The following is a 15620-nucleotide window of genomic DNA, read 5'->3' on the forward strand; positions in this document are numbered from 1 at the left end:
CAGCGTTGATGTCACCGTAAATTACTTATTTATGTTTGTTTTGTTTTTAAATTGCAATATTCAAATGCTTAGAGTCCTGGTAACTAAGGGATTTAATATAAATAAATTATCAATACATTTCTCCTAACATATGTAGATACTAAAATTAAATAAGTTTTCAAGATTAGACAACTAAAATTTTTTACATTTTGTCCACCTACTGGCCCGCTGTGCATTGTAGGGAAACATGGTTCAAGAACACATAGAAGTGATGCAAGTGCCACATGAGTTATTTTATATTGCAAAGACCAATCACGAAGTATTTCATTAATTTCAGCATAAAAACTTTTATTTTGATTGTCAGAGCTAGATAAACGTATTCGTTTGCCTTTTAATTAATATTAGCTAAATTTGAATCTTTAATTGAAAATTAGTCGGGATCTGAACTAAAATTACTATTTAAATAAAAAAACTTGATGTCTGGGTATTATGTTGTATTTTTACTAAAATGTGTAAACAAAATCTTCATCTTTAGATTTAAAAATGAAGATGTTTTATTTATAAACAAAACACCTTCCTACTGAACCAGCTACTTGGTGTCACAAAAATTAATATGGTTTAGAAGATTTTTTTATACTTTTTTTAAATAAAGAATAATTTTTTTTAACTTTTCGACGAACAGTAGAGTATGAAAAAATGTTTTAAATAGTTAGCCATTTTCTAAATAACAATTTAATACAAAGAAGTTGACAAATTTTTTTTTATTTCTATAGTAAAAAATATTTTATAGTTTTTTAACATCATGAAAAATAATTTTGTATTCTGTTATATAATAAAATTTATTACATAACAGAATACAAAATTATTTAAATTTATTAAATTAAATTATTTAAATTAAAATAAAATTTTTAGGGCGAAATTTTAATAGCTATTCGATAGTTGCGAGCAAGATTTACTTCTTCAATTATAACAACGGTTATTGCATTTTATTTAAAAACATTAAATGTTTTAAAATTTTATTTACTGAAAATTTTATTTACTTAAAAACTTATTTACTTAAACCTGCGCTAGGATATCGCGTAGGATAAAAAAACTGTTTTGTGCATTTGCGTCGGCATATATTATTTAAAAATAAAACATATCGCTTCTGCATTGGATAAAGCCCAATTCGAATAATTTGCCAATATTGTTTCGTTCATTGGGCCAACTCAAGCTTGCTTGCTGGGTAATGTCTTAATTAAGAAATATTTCAAATTAATCAAGAAATACTCCAAAAGTAAATTTATTATTTTCAAAACCATTAGTTATTTGGTTTAATATTTTAATGATTGCATGTTCAGTCGAAATATTTTTTTGAGAACCAAACTGATTGGGGTTATAGACTACACGTTCGAAGAGTTTTAAAAATACAGAAATTTAAATCATGCATTAATTGAAAAATGAACCGAATGCCCTTGTAGACACGGCAAAACATATTTGTTACGTGACAAATATATTTTTGGTTAAATTGACAAATATAACATTGAATAATTTGACAAATGTATCTTTGGTTAGATTCTGAACTGATTTTGCTTTTCGTGCTGCTACACACAAAGCAAATCAATTCAGGATTTACCCAAAGCACTTCGCTTGGAGCTGCTACCCCACCCACCGTATTCAACAGGCTTGGCCCTTTCCAACTACCATTTATTTTCATCAATGAGACACGCATTGGCTTAGCAACACTTTGATTCTTACAAAAAAGTCAAAAATTAAGTGTCTGATTGGTTTGCTTCAAAAGACGAGTATTTCTGTTTAAGTTGTATCCACTAATTGCTTTGAATAATTCTTTTTTATTTTTCTATTCAAAACTAGTGTTTTATTTTCACAATATTTCACACCGGTACACCTGATATATTTAAAAGAATTTCGAAAAAAAGTTTCTAGCTTTTTTTTAAAGAAAAAACCAATCAATTATGAAAGAACACAAAAAAATGGCATCCCATCACAAGCGCTTGTCTTGCAATGTCATAACTTTTCATTCAAACCGTGCAAGCTTAAGTTTGCAATTGAGGAGCATCTGAGGAGATCTACTCAAAAATGAGCTGTGGATAAGAATTTTTAAATATCAATTGCAAAATTTTGTTAATGATTTTGCAAAATAAAAGAGAAAATCTGCTTCAAAAACAAATTAATTCACCCAAGAATTTTTAATTAATTTAATTATAGGTGAGTGGGAAAAAGACTCGGAAACTCAAATAAAAGTAAGAAAGAAAACCAAGAAAAGCTAATATATCTGAGTATATCATATGAAGATAAAGATTTTAGCTTGAACACTTTTTATTTAAACATCATTACCCTTTATATATATGAATTTATCATTTTAAAAATTTACATAAGAACCATGAGAATGTTTAAACATATTATCAATACATGTGGTTCTTAATAAATAGGTTGCTCATTTAAAGTTATTTTTGATTAGTTCAAACAATATTATTACTGAATAATGACATTGATATAATAATTACGTACTTTATGCCCTAAAACAGCCCCGAGTGTCTTATTGATTGGCATCAGATTATGGCTAAGATCTAACTGCCAATAATTTGACAAACAAATTTTGTAGAATTACTCTAACAATTTATAAAGGCAATCACAAATCGTGAATCAGTCTACATGTTATACTCATCAGATCCTGATCCTCCTTGACAACTTTTAGGATCAAAAGAAGTGCTAACTACTTTCCAATTAAAATGTTTAAAATTCTAGACGAACAAATTAAAAGATTTAAATATGTAAATGCGTTACTATATAATTCTAAAACTTTATTATCTTGTGTTAGTATGCTTTGGTCTGTCATATCTTAAATGTATAAAAGAATATCTATTGTTTATTCATAACTTTTACTAATACCGAGTTGTTATTCACTGTTGCACTTCTGACCGAAGAGACTGCCAGGTTTTATGTCGTGTCACTCAAATGAAACCGTTTTTTATTCGAGAATATTTGACTTTTAAAAATAGAAAAAAGTTTTTTTTAAATCCAAGTGTTATGGGTCATAAAATAAAGTCATATTAGTGAAGTCTTCAAATTGTTTACCTTATGTAGATAAAAAAGAGTCTTTTAAAATACCTTAACAGCAGTTTTCTTAACTTAGATCTATTTTTCATTTTTATTGAGAAAAAAAAATGATTTTTTTCAAAATTATTAATATGGGCCATATTAGTAAACGCACTTAAAGAAGAATTTCTTTGCGATTCATAAAATGTTATTTCTTGAGATCTCAACAATAAATTTTATCAAACTTTAAAATAGCATTCTTAATGCAAATACTTCACTACTTACTTTAATACCTCATCCCAGAGCTTTTTTCCAATTTCCATTGTTCCTTTGCAAAGTCTTCATTGATAAAAATACCCGTTCCACGTAGATTTTTACAGTTAAAAAGAATATATTTTTTGTCGTTGTAGTTTATTAATTTTCTGTAAATAATTTTTTGGGGCCTGATCTATGAGCACATTCAGTAATTATTTTGTTGGTAATTTTTAGTTTCTTTGAGAAAATTTCTTTGAATATTCTTTCACAATCATTCTAAGTTTCACCGGGCAACTCGTTTACACCTTCAATTCTTAAATTATTCCTTCGTGATCGGTTTTCAAGGTCAATCAATTTCACATTTTTACTTTTAATAATACTTTTATCCTTGATTTGTTCAATGCATTTCTGTTCGTTGTGATATTTTAATTCATTTTTTGTTTGTTTGCTCATTTCTGCTATCTTTTCGTTCGTCATCTCTTCTTGGAAGTTTAAACTTTTTTTAACCCATCTAGATCTTTTCCAATGTTGTAGATTTTTGTTCTATTAGTGGTTAAGTCGTATTCTAATTTGTCAAGTCTATCAGTTATAATTTTCATATTTGCGCTTGTAATCTTCGCTGAACTTATTTCCTGCTCTTTCAGAAGTCTTTCAGTCTCATTTACAATAATGTTTTTATGTAAATCCAACATTTTTTTAATTATTTCTTCGTAGTTTTTGTTTGTTATATCCATAGTATATTTTATAATTGATATTAAAAATAAGAAGTAATTTTATTAAGATAAATTTCAAAATGCTTTTTTTTCTTGAGCAGCGAAATAAGCGTGCGTTCATGAAGAATGCGTTCAAAAAGAGGTAAGTGTTTTAATAAGGAAAAGATTATTTCATCTGTCCAACAACATCCGCGGAGTAGTGAAATAACATCCGCGCATTTTTGTGTAAGAACATCCGTTTTTTTTCTTTACTGAATTAGCATCCGAGAAATAACATCCCAAATTTCATCGATGCATAATAACATCTTTAGAAAGATGTAACTACATCCGGGATTTTTTTCAAAAACGGATGTTATTGCCCTGACCCTTTTAATATCATTACGAATTATCTTATTCCGTACATTAGGTAATAGTTATTAAGAACTAGGTGGACTCATATAGTTTTGAGTTGAACAAAGTTGTTACTTAATTATCTAGTCATGTATTTGTTTTGAATTTTATTAAATAATGGTTTGAAAATATTTCGTATTGTATTATTATTAGTTTTATACATAGAAATTAGAAGATGATATATTTATATGGTACAAATTTGATATTTTAAGATTGTTAAACAATGGTCTTGAATGTGAGAGGCGGTGTGCATTTGATAAAAATTTCATTGTATGTTGTCTTTTTTATCTTTGTTTTATTGGTGCTGCACCAAGCAATGTTTGCATAATTAATATAGCAATATTTGCATAATTAAGATTAATTAATTAAAATGAGTAAAATATGCATTTCAAACATGATTGATCTAAGTATGGTTTTGCTTTATAGAGTAATTTGACATTTTTAGAAACTTAATTTTCAATCATGTTTATGTGGTCTTTCCAATTTATGTTTTCATCTAGAATTACACCTAGAAATTTCATTGAACATTCTCTTTTTACGATGTATTCTCCAATAATAATAACTTTGGAAGTGCAAGAGGGATTTTATCTTTTTTTATGGAGGCGATGAAAAATAGTATACTTAGTTTTAGTTAAATTAATTGAAAGTTTATTCATATTTAACTATTCCGTTAGTTTTAGAAGATAAATGTTTTTTTTTTCAGTTTTATTTAGGTGTTCCAAGAAGTCCATACGGTCTTATCACAGAGCACTGCGGATGAGCATTTAATCGGAAGTTCACGCCTCCTTCCAAACCGATGTCGCAAAACTTGCCCAGAGGTGGGGTTTGAACCACGGATCCTTTGTTTCTGAGGCAAGTGCGCTACGGTTTTAGAACAGGATAAAAAATTATTTTATTTTTGTTGGATTATGTACCATATATACATTACTATTAGAAAACATTTTAAAATATTTGTTTTAAATTATTTCAAATTTACTTTATATTTTTTTATTGTAATGGGCATCTAAAATGCTTAAATGGCTTAGGCCCACTCAATTTTATTCTTTGCCTCATTTGTGACTTTTTCATTTTTTTCTCCGATTTCATAAACACTCTTTTATTTTTATAAAGCAACTCTTGACTAAGCAAAAATATTTTTTGTAACGCGCATCTAAAATGCTTATATGGGCTACACCCCCTCATTTTTACCCTTTTGACCAATTTACGACTCTTAGCACTTTGTTTGGATTAAAAAAACAAAATTTTTTCTATTTTTACAAGACAAATACTAATGATTAAAAAAATTCATTTGAGCGACACGACATATATGAACGACACGACAAAAACCTGGCAGTCTCTTTGGCCAATAAAATATTGTAAAAAGCAGCAATAAAACTTTACAGCAAGTTTCATCTCTCTAAAATGTCATCAAGTCCTGTAGAAATTTATATGAAATTATTGTATTGGAAAACAAAAAAACATTATAATTCGTTGAAAATGCATAAAATTTAATAGAAAAAAAAAGAAAAGAAAAAAACATTAAATAAAAGATATTTTATATATTTAAATATATAAAAAGGTTGACAAAAGGTTCAAGTTGAAAAACAATAGTTTTGATTGAGGGAGAAGTAAACCAGAGTGATTTACTTCTCCATTATAAGGAGCCCTGGTAATTTATAACTTCTGAAAAAAATTCGCCGAATATTATAATGGTCAAAACTTTATAGGTTCCAGATATTATTAGTTACAGCTGTCGAAATTTTGTAATTTTCTTTAAAAAAAAAATTTTTTTTATTGTCACCGGCAATGCCAATGAATCCAATAACATATTCTTTAAAAAACCTTGCTGAAATTATTCTATAAAAACAAATTTATCGATTTTATTTTTTAATTGATGACATTAATCAATTAGAAGGTTGACTCTTCCATTGCTCTACTGTTAGTGTTTTCATTTCAAATGCATGAATTGACGGAAGAACATCTTTTAAAATAGTATTGACTAAGCGATGCCGTTGAAGCAGAGGTTTACCATTAAATTCTTCTGATACAATAACAACAGCAAACATAGAGCCACAACCTCCCGATTTGTCAGTGATTTCCTATAAATACGGGTTTTAAAATTAATGCAATTATCTTAAATTTTATCTAATTAGTAGGATTAATAGTTAAAATTAATGCAATTATCTTAAATTTTATCTAATTAGTAGGATTAATAGTTAAAATTAATGCAATTATCTTAAATTTATCTAATTAGTAGGATTAATAGTTAAACTCAAAAATAGAAGTGTAGTGTAAAAGTTTCAGAGAAAATAAATTATACGGGAGTAGAAAAATATTCTGATTAGTGCCGTGGATACTGGGTCCGAGGTCCCCCCCCAACCTGTCATTAGGACCTGGAGGGGAGGGATGTGGGGGAGCCTAGCCAGAGCTCTGATTGGGATTCACTATTTTGAAAATGGTGGTAACTTTACATGGTAAAAACTTTTAAAGCTAAATGATTATTAAATAAAACTTGTAAATGAATTTAAATTTAGTATGCGATAGTAAAACAAAAATTCATAAACTTGTTACTCCTAAGTTTTGACGTAAAGAACGGAGTTTTTGGGTACCTTCTTTTTATTTGGCGCTTTTCGGATATCTGCCGCCCGAAACAAACAGTCTTTTTCGCCACCCTTTCCCCCTCTCGGCGGCACTGGTTGGAATTTATTGCTTCTAATCACGCAGATAATGTCTAAACTTTTTCTAATAAATTAATTTTGGTAATAACCTAGTCAAAAAGTCTTATAGGATCCTATAGCAACCCTATAGATCCTATAGGATTCCGGTTTGATCTATAGTATGATTCCTATAGGTATCCTATAAGTTTTATAGAAAACCTATAGGACCTATAGGATTACAATAGGAATCCTATTACGATTTTATAGGTCCTATAGGTTTGCTATAGGACTAATAGAAATCCTTTAGGTATCCTCTAGGTTCTAAAGGAATCTTAATGCAATCCCATAGGTCCGATAGGATTTATATATGTATCCTATAGGTTCTATAGCATACCTTTTTGATTCCTAACGCTCTTATAGGCTCTATAGGATTCATGTATGTATCCTATAACTAGTAAGCGATCGGGGCCAGGGCCGGGGCTAGGTTTGATAACACATAGCCATGACCAGGGCCAGGTTTATGATCAAGGCTGCATTAATATTGATAGATCCTATAAAAATGTTATCTTTAATTAAAATTTATGATATGAGTTTTATTAAAAAACAATATTTCATAAGATCTATCAATTTTAATGCAGCCCCGGCCGGGTTTATGACCGGGGTTGCATTTATATTAATAGATCCTATAAAAGTATTGTTTTTAATTATAACTCATATCATAAATTTCAATTAAAAATAACATTTTTATAGGATCTATCAATATTAATGCAGCACTGACCATAAACTCATCCCCAGTTGCAACTATGTGTTATCAAACCTGGCCCCAGTCGTTTACTACCTAAAACTTCTATAGGATTCCTATAAGATCAATATGATACCTATAGGAACCTAATGGAATATAAGATATTCCAGTAGGTTTTAATTCGCTTGAAATTATTTAAAAATTATTTTGAAACTTTTTTTGTTAATAGTTGGCATTTTTTTAATGAAGAGGTGGAGTTGTAGTTTATTTTGATCATAAATTTAAATGTTTTAAAATAGCCAATTGCACTTCGATAAGCTTAACATATTTATGGCTTTAAAAAAAATAAATAGTTAAATTAATTTTGGGTCATTTTAAAATAACGTTGCTTTCGCAAACTATACATAAGACTTTATTATTCAGTTGAAATATAAATTAAAATTTATTTAATAATAGATAACAAAATATTCTGTTCTTTGTTCATTAAACTGAATCTGAAAATAAAACATTAGCTTGCATTGGAATAATAAAATTGGAAAAGAAAATAAAGTTAAGCATATAACTGAGGAAATCCATTTTAAAGCAAATGTGGCATGGAATTCTATATACTAATAATTATAAAAGTAATAATAATTATTTGAGCAATAGTACTAATAATTTATAATATATATATATATATATATATATATATATATATATATATATATATATATATATATATATATATATATATATATATATATATATATATATATATATATATATATATATATATATATATATATATATAGATAGATAGATATAGATATAGATATATATATATATATATATATATATATATATATATATATATATATATATATATATATATATATATATATATATATATATATATGTATACTTTCACCATGTTGTACAAAAACTAATTGAAAATATTAACCAATTAAAGGAAAAAAATGATTATCGCTATCTCTTTTAAATCTATGGTTGCATACTCAATCCATTCCTTTAAAAAATGAAGCACTCAACTATTTAAATTCTGATAAATCTAATAGCTCACCTACAACATTACTAGTTCAGTGCCAATTTTCTACAATGTCAAAAAACACTTTTTTCTTCTATAACTAACACACCTGAGATCGAAATTGTAGTACATATTTTGTGTTATGTTATTTTTAAGTAAACGTTACGATTTTACAAATTCATTACTTTTGAAAAATAATTTATTAAAGTATATAGTAACTATGTATTTTTATTATTAATTTAAAAAATTGAAATGTTTTATCTTAAAATAGACTATTTAATATTGCATTTTTTTTTAGGTGGACATAGGAAAAATTATCCAAATGACTGCAAATCAGTTACAATTAGTTAAGGAAGCAGTTGGCAAGCTGTCAAAGATTTGGCAATTGCGGTTTTTGGGGGTACGGTTTTATCAAGTCATTCATTGACTGGAGGTTGATGTAATTCAGTTAAAGGTAGTATATCTAAGCCAGCTTTGGACTCAAAGAAGGTTCAAGACATATTAGGTATTGATATTATAATAATTTGTTTGGCAACACTATTTCCCCTTGTTTTGCATTATGAATATAATATATAAATATTAGTTTGTTCAAATTTTTTTTTCAGACTTCTTGTTGCTAAGCGATTTCTAAGGGAAAATTATGCTATGTTCAGAAAAGCAAATACTGCAAAGTGCAATGATGAAAGCAAACTTGCAAAGCAAAGCATTAATGTTTTCAAGAAAAAAAATTTTTATGGAGAACATTATGTTAATAATATTATTAATAATAAAAATTGATATAATTAATAACAATAACTGACTTGCTGACTTAATATTCTATTGTTCATTTTATTTTTGTGTGAATCTAATTCCTTGGTTTTTATTAAATTAAGAACTAAAAGATAATGCACAAGATTTACCAATATTATATACACACCTGTTTTAAATCATGATATTCTTATAAAGGATATTCCTATTAAATACCCTTTGACAACTGCAAAGGGCAATCCGATAGATTTTCAAACAGAATTGAATAGGATTACTGTATATATAAAACTATAAGATATTGTTCATTCGATGTCTTATAAGACATTGAATGAACAATACCTTATAGTTTTATATATACAGGAATCCTATTCAATCCTGTTTGAAAATCTTATAGGAGTTTTTATCCTAAAAGACACCGAATGAACAATATCCTATAGTTTTATATGTACAGAAATCCTACTTAAGTATGTAGGATTACACCAATAAATGTGTAACCATCATAGTTATTATCAAACATTAAGTTAAATGAAGTAGGTTATAAAACATACCATAACCAGTTTAAGACCTACCATGACCGGTTTAGGATCCCTGACTGCTATTTATTGTAATGACAACATTATATCTTTTATTGGTATAACTTCAAAAAAATATCTGTAAACTAGATGAAATTTTGATATCAAATAGGATTTATTTGCGATAGAATTAAAGCTAGGTTATTCAGTAACCAGTAAGTACCATATAGTAAGCGACCAGGGCTATGGCCGGGGCCAGGTTTAATAACACATAGCGGCAACCGGGAATGAGTTTATGATCAGTGCTGCATTAATATTGATAGATCCTATAAAAATGTTATTTTTAATTAAAATTTATGATATGAGCTATAATTAAAAACAATACTTTTATAGGATCTATTAATATAAATGCAACCCCGGTCATAAACCCGGCCGGGGCTGCATTAAAATTAATAGATCCTATAAAATATTGTTTTTAAATAAAATTCAAATCATAAATTTTAATTAAAGATAACATTTTTATAGGATCTATCAAAATTAATGCAGCCCTGATCATAAACCTGACCATGGTCATGGATATGTGTTATCAAAGCTAGCCCCGGCCCTGGCCGCTTACTAGTACCATAGAGATAAGAATCATATAAAAACATCATACTACTATAGAGTCATTTAATAATAAAGTAATCCTTACAAAATGGACTGGATTTAACTTTTCTTTAATCAAAGCTTCAATTATTTCAGCTGTCATGTTTTATTACAGATTTATTATAGTCTAAACAAAACAAAAAACTATTTTATAAATACAACAAAGGAATACATCTATAATAATATATTATATAAATATTATAAACATTTTACGTATTCTCTAAATATTTTTATTATATTATAAACAATTTTATTACATTATATTATTAAAAACATTAAGCAACCATAATTTTGTTTGCAATTGCAAACATTTCTTTTTTTAATTTGTTTCTTGTTGAAATTCCATTAAAAATATGGTTGCCAAATGAGAGCAAAACCAAAAAACATTTATAAACAGTCAATTTATGAAAAATTTCTGACTAAGTCACCAAGAATAAATAGAAAAAAGTTTTTTTTAACCATAAACATCAAAAATCTTTTCAACATCAAAAAAAACTTTGAAAAATCTTTCAAGGCTGTTAAAAAACAATCTATAGAACAAAAATATATTTATTTAAATTATTCTGAAAATTGCATCTTAAATATTGTGTTCAAAAATGTACGCTATGTCTGAAAAACAAATTTAAAATTTAATTACAGGAAATGAAGGAACTACTATAACTGAATGTTGTAAATCTTCAACTGAATTGCTTATCTGTTAACTAAGATACATTTTAAAAAGCATAAAATATTGTGTGCGTTAACAGTGGTAATGAATGCTTGACTTTATACTTTAAGTCATTGAAAATTCAAAAAAATAGAAATTTTTGAATTTTGTTGATTTAACCTTGAATATTGACTTTGCCATTTGTGATCGTCATTGAAACCAATGTGGATAAAAAATTTATACCAACTGGTGTGAATGAGATCAAATTTACTGATGCTAAGTTCAATAACCCATACTTGGACTTATTGCTGTTGCATAAATTATTTATAAATTATAAATATTTGCATAAATTATTCAAACCTTGTTGCTACTAATATACTTTATAAATTTGTCATTATAATTGTAAACAGTGGTAGAAAAAGTAAGCCATAAATCCTGCACAATTCAAAAGTTTTCATAGTAATTTTTATTACAGAACTTTTCAGGGTAACTCAAGAAATTTTTAGTCTGAAGTAAATTTGTAATATTTCTTGCTGACAAATCTGGATTATCTGGAGATTATCTAATTATCTGGAGAGTAGATTCTTGGATAACAATAGTCCAACAAACCAGTCTGTTAGATATCGATAGTCTCAGTCTGTTAGGTATCGATAGCAGGGGAAATGTAAATAAATGAAAACAAATACTTTTAAAACAGTTTGCAATTATTAAATGATTTAACTGTAATTTGTCATTCTACTTGTTATTCATATAATTTTACAAACATTTACAATCTGATTACTCGACGTAAATCCATCACCATCCCCCTCTGTCTCAATTAACGATGGTGTTGAGTCACACATTGGACAACGTAAATTCCTTACATCAGAAGATCTGAGCCACATAATTAAATTATATCTTTTTCCTGCTGATAAGGGCATTGCACCATGAAGATGATAACCTTGATGTAACACACCAAAGCCAAATCTATGCTCCACTCTTGTATATTTCAGTGACTGCGCCTGAAAAAAAAAATAAACAAATACAAAAAGAATAAATAAATTTCAATAAAATAAATATGCAGGAAAAAAAAGCTTACATTACACAAACCATTAAAAAATAACTCGCCATCTTCGAAGTTGTCATTTAGACAAATGTTAATTGTAACCTCTGAATTATCATAATGAAGACTTAGACCTGTGTCATCAACTTCTTGATTTTCATAGTCATACACAACTACAAAGGCACGGTGCGAATCAAATCCACTTTTTCCTACACAATTTGGATATAACATTGAAAAAATTGGATTTAAAAACCTCGTTCTGAATTCATTAAGAAAGCTTTCATTGAATCCAATTTCACCTAAAAGAATCTTTAAAAAAAAGAATATAAAAAATCTAATATAATAGGTAACTTAGAGACTTCAGAAAACATAAGAAAACTTCAAACTCTTGCTCTCTAAGAAAAAGCATGAATTTTCAAACTTTTTTACATGTGGTAAAAAGTACACAGTTTACTGAATAGCCAAATTTTATTTTCACAACAAAGTTCAACTCCCTAATTGGGAGTTAACTACTTGCAGTCTTCTCTGTTTGAAATTTAATGCCGGCGCACAAAAAAACGCTGGCAGGATGGTCGATTTTAAGTTTGCCTGTGCAACTTTAAAAAATTTTTTTTTCTGTTATTTTAATTAAAATAAAACTGGCAAAGAAATATTTTGAATAAATACTAGATAAATTAGTTTTAAAAAAAAAAGGTAAAAGAAGGCCTTATTTCATAAAAGTTGAACAAATAAACAAAAAAGTTTTACTGCAATTTAAAACAAAATACTTTCATTTTTTTGGCAAGCACTTTTTTATGCATTTGCCAAGGTTTTTGCGGGCGTGTGGGACTGTACTTGAAAAAAATAATAGTAAAAAATAACAATAACTTAAATGAAAACTAAGCTTATTTATTGATTATTACATAAGATGTAAAATCAATATGTGGAGATAATCCATGTTAAGTCAATCTTTAATGATGTGGCGATAATCCAAGTCAAATGATCACTCAAACTAATCTTAACTTACTTTAATTACATTGAAGAGACTAAATACAATATAAGTCTACCATTATTAAATATAAGTCTACCATTATTAAATACAATATAAGTCTACCATTATTAAATAGGTTTTAATAGCTTAAATTTTAGAAATCAAATAAATATTTATTTATTTGATTTCTAAAATTTAAAATAAAACATTTGTCTGTGCGGTTTTTAAAGAAAATAATTTGTGTGCCTTCCAATAGCCAAATAAAATTAAATATTTGAAAATAATGTCATGGCTATAAATGTTAATGTTTACAAACATCAATATAATCTAAGTAAAGAATGTGAAATAAATAATATACTCCCAATCTGTTCATTGTATTAGGCCTTCCTTTTGGAAAATTAGTTGAATTAAAGTGCTCAATTTCCTCAACCATTTTATGGCAGAATTCTTTATTGAAAACTCTCAAGTGAAACACTTCTGGTTCTAAACTCAAATAAAAATGTAAAAAAAAAATCTTAAAAAAACAAAATAAAACAAGGATATAAAACAAAAATTATAAAAACTCAAATCGAAGATTTAAAATATTATAACAGAACTTGAACTTTATTACTCAGCCTATTTCAGATCTTGTGTATATAGATTTTTTAACTTTATGTTTAGTATTTTTATTATTTATAACTTGGTAATTTATATTCTTTTAAGCCACCCTTAGAAGGAATGAGGCACAACATACTTAAATAAATTGCCATTAGGAGTAATTAACATTTAGTATGCCAATAAATCTTAAGGGTAATTAACACCTAATCAATTTACCATACTTAAACCCAATCTAATTACCATGTATGGTGCACTTTAAATCTAAGTCTTTAATGGAGCATGGTTTTCTGAATTAGAAAAATAAAAATAGCTTAATGTTTTTGCATGCATGCAAATTCACAAATTTAATTTTAAAGTTTATACTTAAAACATTTTGAGTTTGTAGAAAAACTTCATAAAATATTTATTTTTTTATTCTTTTTTTATATCCGTGCATACTACTGTAATTACAATGACTAGTTAAACTAAAAATAAACTAAATAAAAAAAATGTGTTACAGTCAAATGATTACCCTCAGTCTTTAGAAGATTGCTGATCAATATACTTCTTGTAGTTAAAGGGTGACAGGCAACTTGAACCAAATATAAAAACTCTCTGTGCAAATAGTCATCCTTAACAAATCAAAATAATCCATATATATATATATATATATATATATATATATATATATATATATATATATATATATATATATATATATATATATATATATATATATATATATATATATATGAGTAAACGTTCCAGGTAACAAAAGAAAAACTATTCAAACTAAGATGAGTAAAATATATTTATTAGTTAAATTTTGACAAATATTTAAAAAATTGTTCTCTAACACAGAAGGCCTCATATAAAATCTTCAGCTGTGTATGAGATTTACAAAACCATAAAAAACTCTTTTATGGAACTTCCTATAAAAAGTTTAAAAAGGAAGTAATTAAGGTTTATATAAAAAACTATAATTAACAAAAATATAGCATAACTTGATACTTGTTGGTAAGGAAAATTTTAAAAGTAATGTGAAAATAATTACTTCCTGTTTATATGTCAATTAGTGCTTGACTAGTTTGTCAAAAATTTATTTATTTTATTTTATCAAGTGATATTCAAGTTTTTTATTTTGTTGATTGTATCTTTTTTTCTTCTTCTTCTTTCATTTCAATATTGTTTGTTTATCATTAACAATTTATACATACTGATGCTGTTTTTATGGTTTGTGTTTTTGTTTGTTATGATTTTGTTAAAATCTTTTGTTGACATTTTATGATAATCATAATATTATTAGTATTATTTTAATCATTATGCTATTGTTACTAATGTTAATATTGTTTTTATTTTATCTCTTGTTTTAATTAATACAATTAATTTTATTTTATATTAACTTTCTAACTAGTATATAACTTTGTATATAACTTTGTGTATATAACTTTGTGTATATAACCTTGTGTTTTAAAAAATAAGTTAATAATTGCTATTACTATTATAATTACTACTATTATAAAAATTAAGTCATTATAATAATTATTATTGCTATTATTATTAATAATATTAATATTGCTATTGTTGCATGTTTTAAACTCTATCATTGTTATTATATATTGTAAAGCAAATTAAAATATACTATTTTTATTATATTATTAACATTATTAGGTATACTTTATATTTTCATTGCTTGTACTTTTT

At 26.5% G+C, this 15620-nt stretch overlaps 1 protein-coding gene across 2 annotated transcripts in view; it reads right to left on the reverse strand.

Moving 5' to 3' along the window:
- Nucleotides 1-11215: 11215 nt before the first annotated feature.
- LOC100210567 (2-oxoglutarate and iron-dependent oxygenase domain-containing protein 2) overlaps nt 11216-15620 on the reverse strand; it is a 19093-nt gene continuing 14688 nt past the window's right edge. Inside the window, exons 4-7 of one of the 2 annotated variants that reach the window (XM_065807726.1) lie at nt 14449-14548; nt 13699-13823; nt 12407-12679; nt 11216-12329 (exon numbers count right to left, since the gene is read on the reverse strand). In XM_065807726.1, coding sequence (XP_065663798.1) covers nt 12075-12329; nt 12407-12679; nt 13699-13823; nt 14449-14548 — 753 coding nt within the window. In that variant the 3' untranslated portion in view covers nt 11216-12074. The remainder of the gene's footprint in view (nt 12330-12406; nt 12680-13698; nt 13824-14448; nt 14549-15620) is intronic. The other variant, XM_065807727.1, reaches the window with a different exon arrangement.

Source organism: Hydra vulgaris, chromosome 10 (assembly GCF_038396675.1).
Source record: "Hydra vulgaris chromosome 10, alternate assembly HydraT2T_AEP".
NCBI lineage: Eukaryota > Metazoa > Cnidaria > Hydrozoa > Anthoathecata > Hydridae > Hydra > Hydra vulgaris.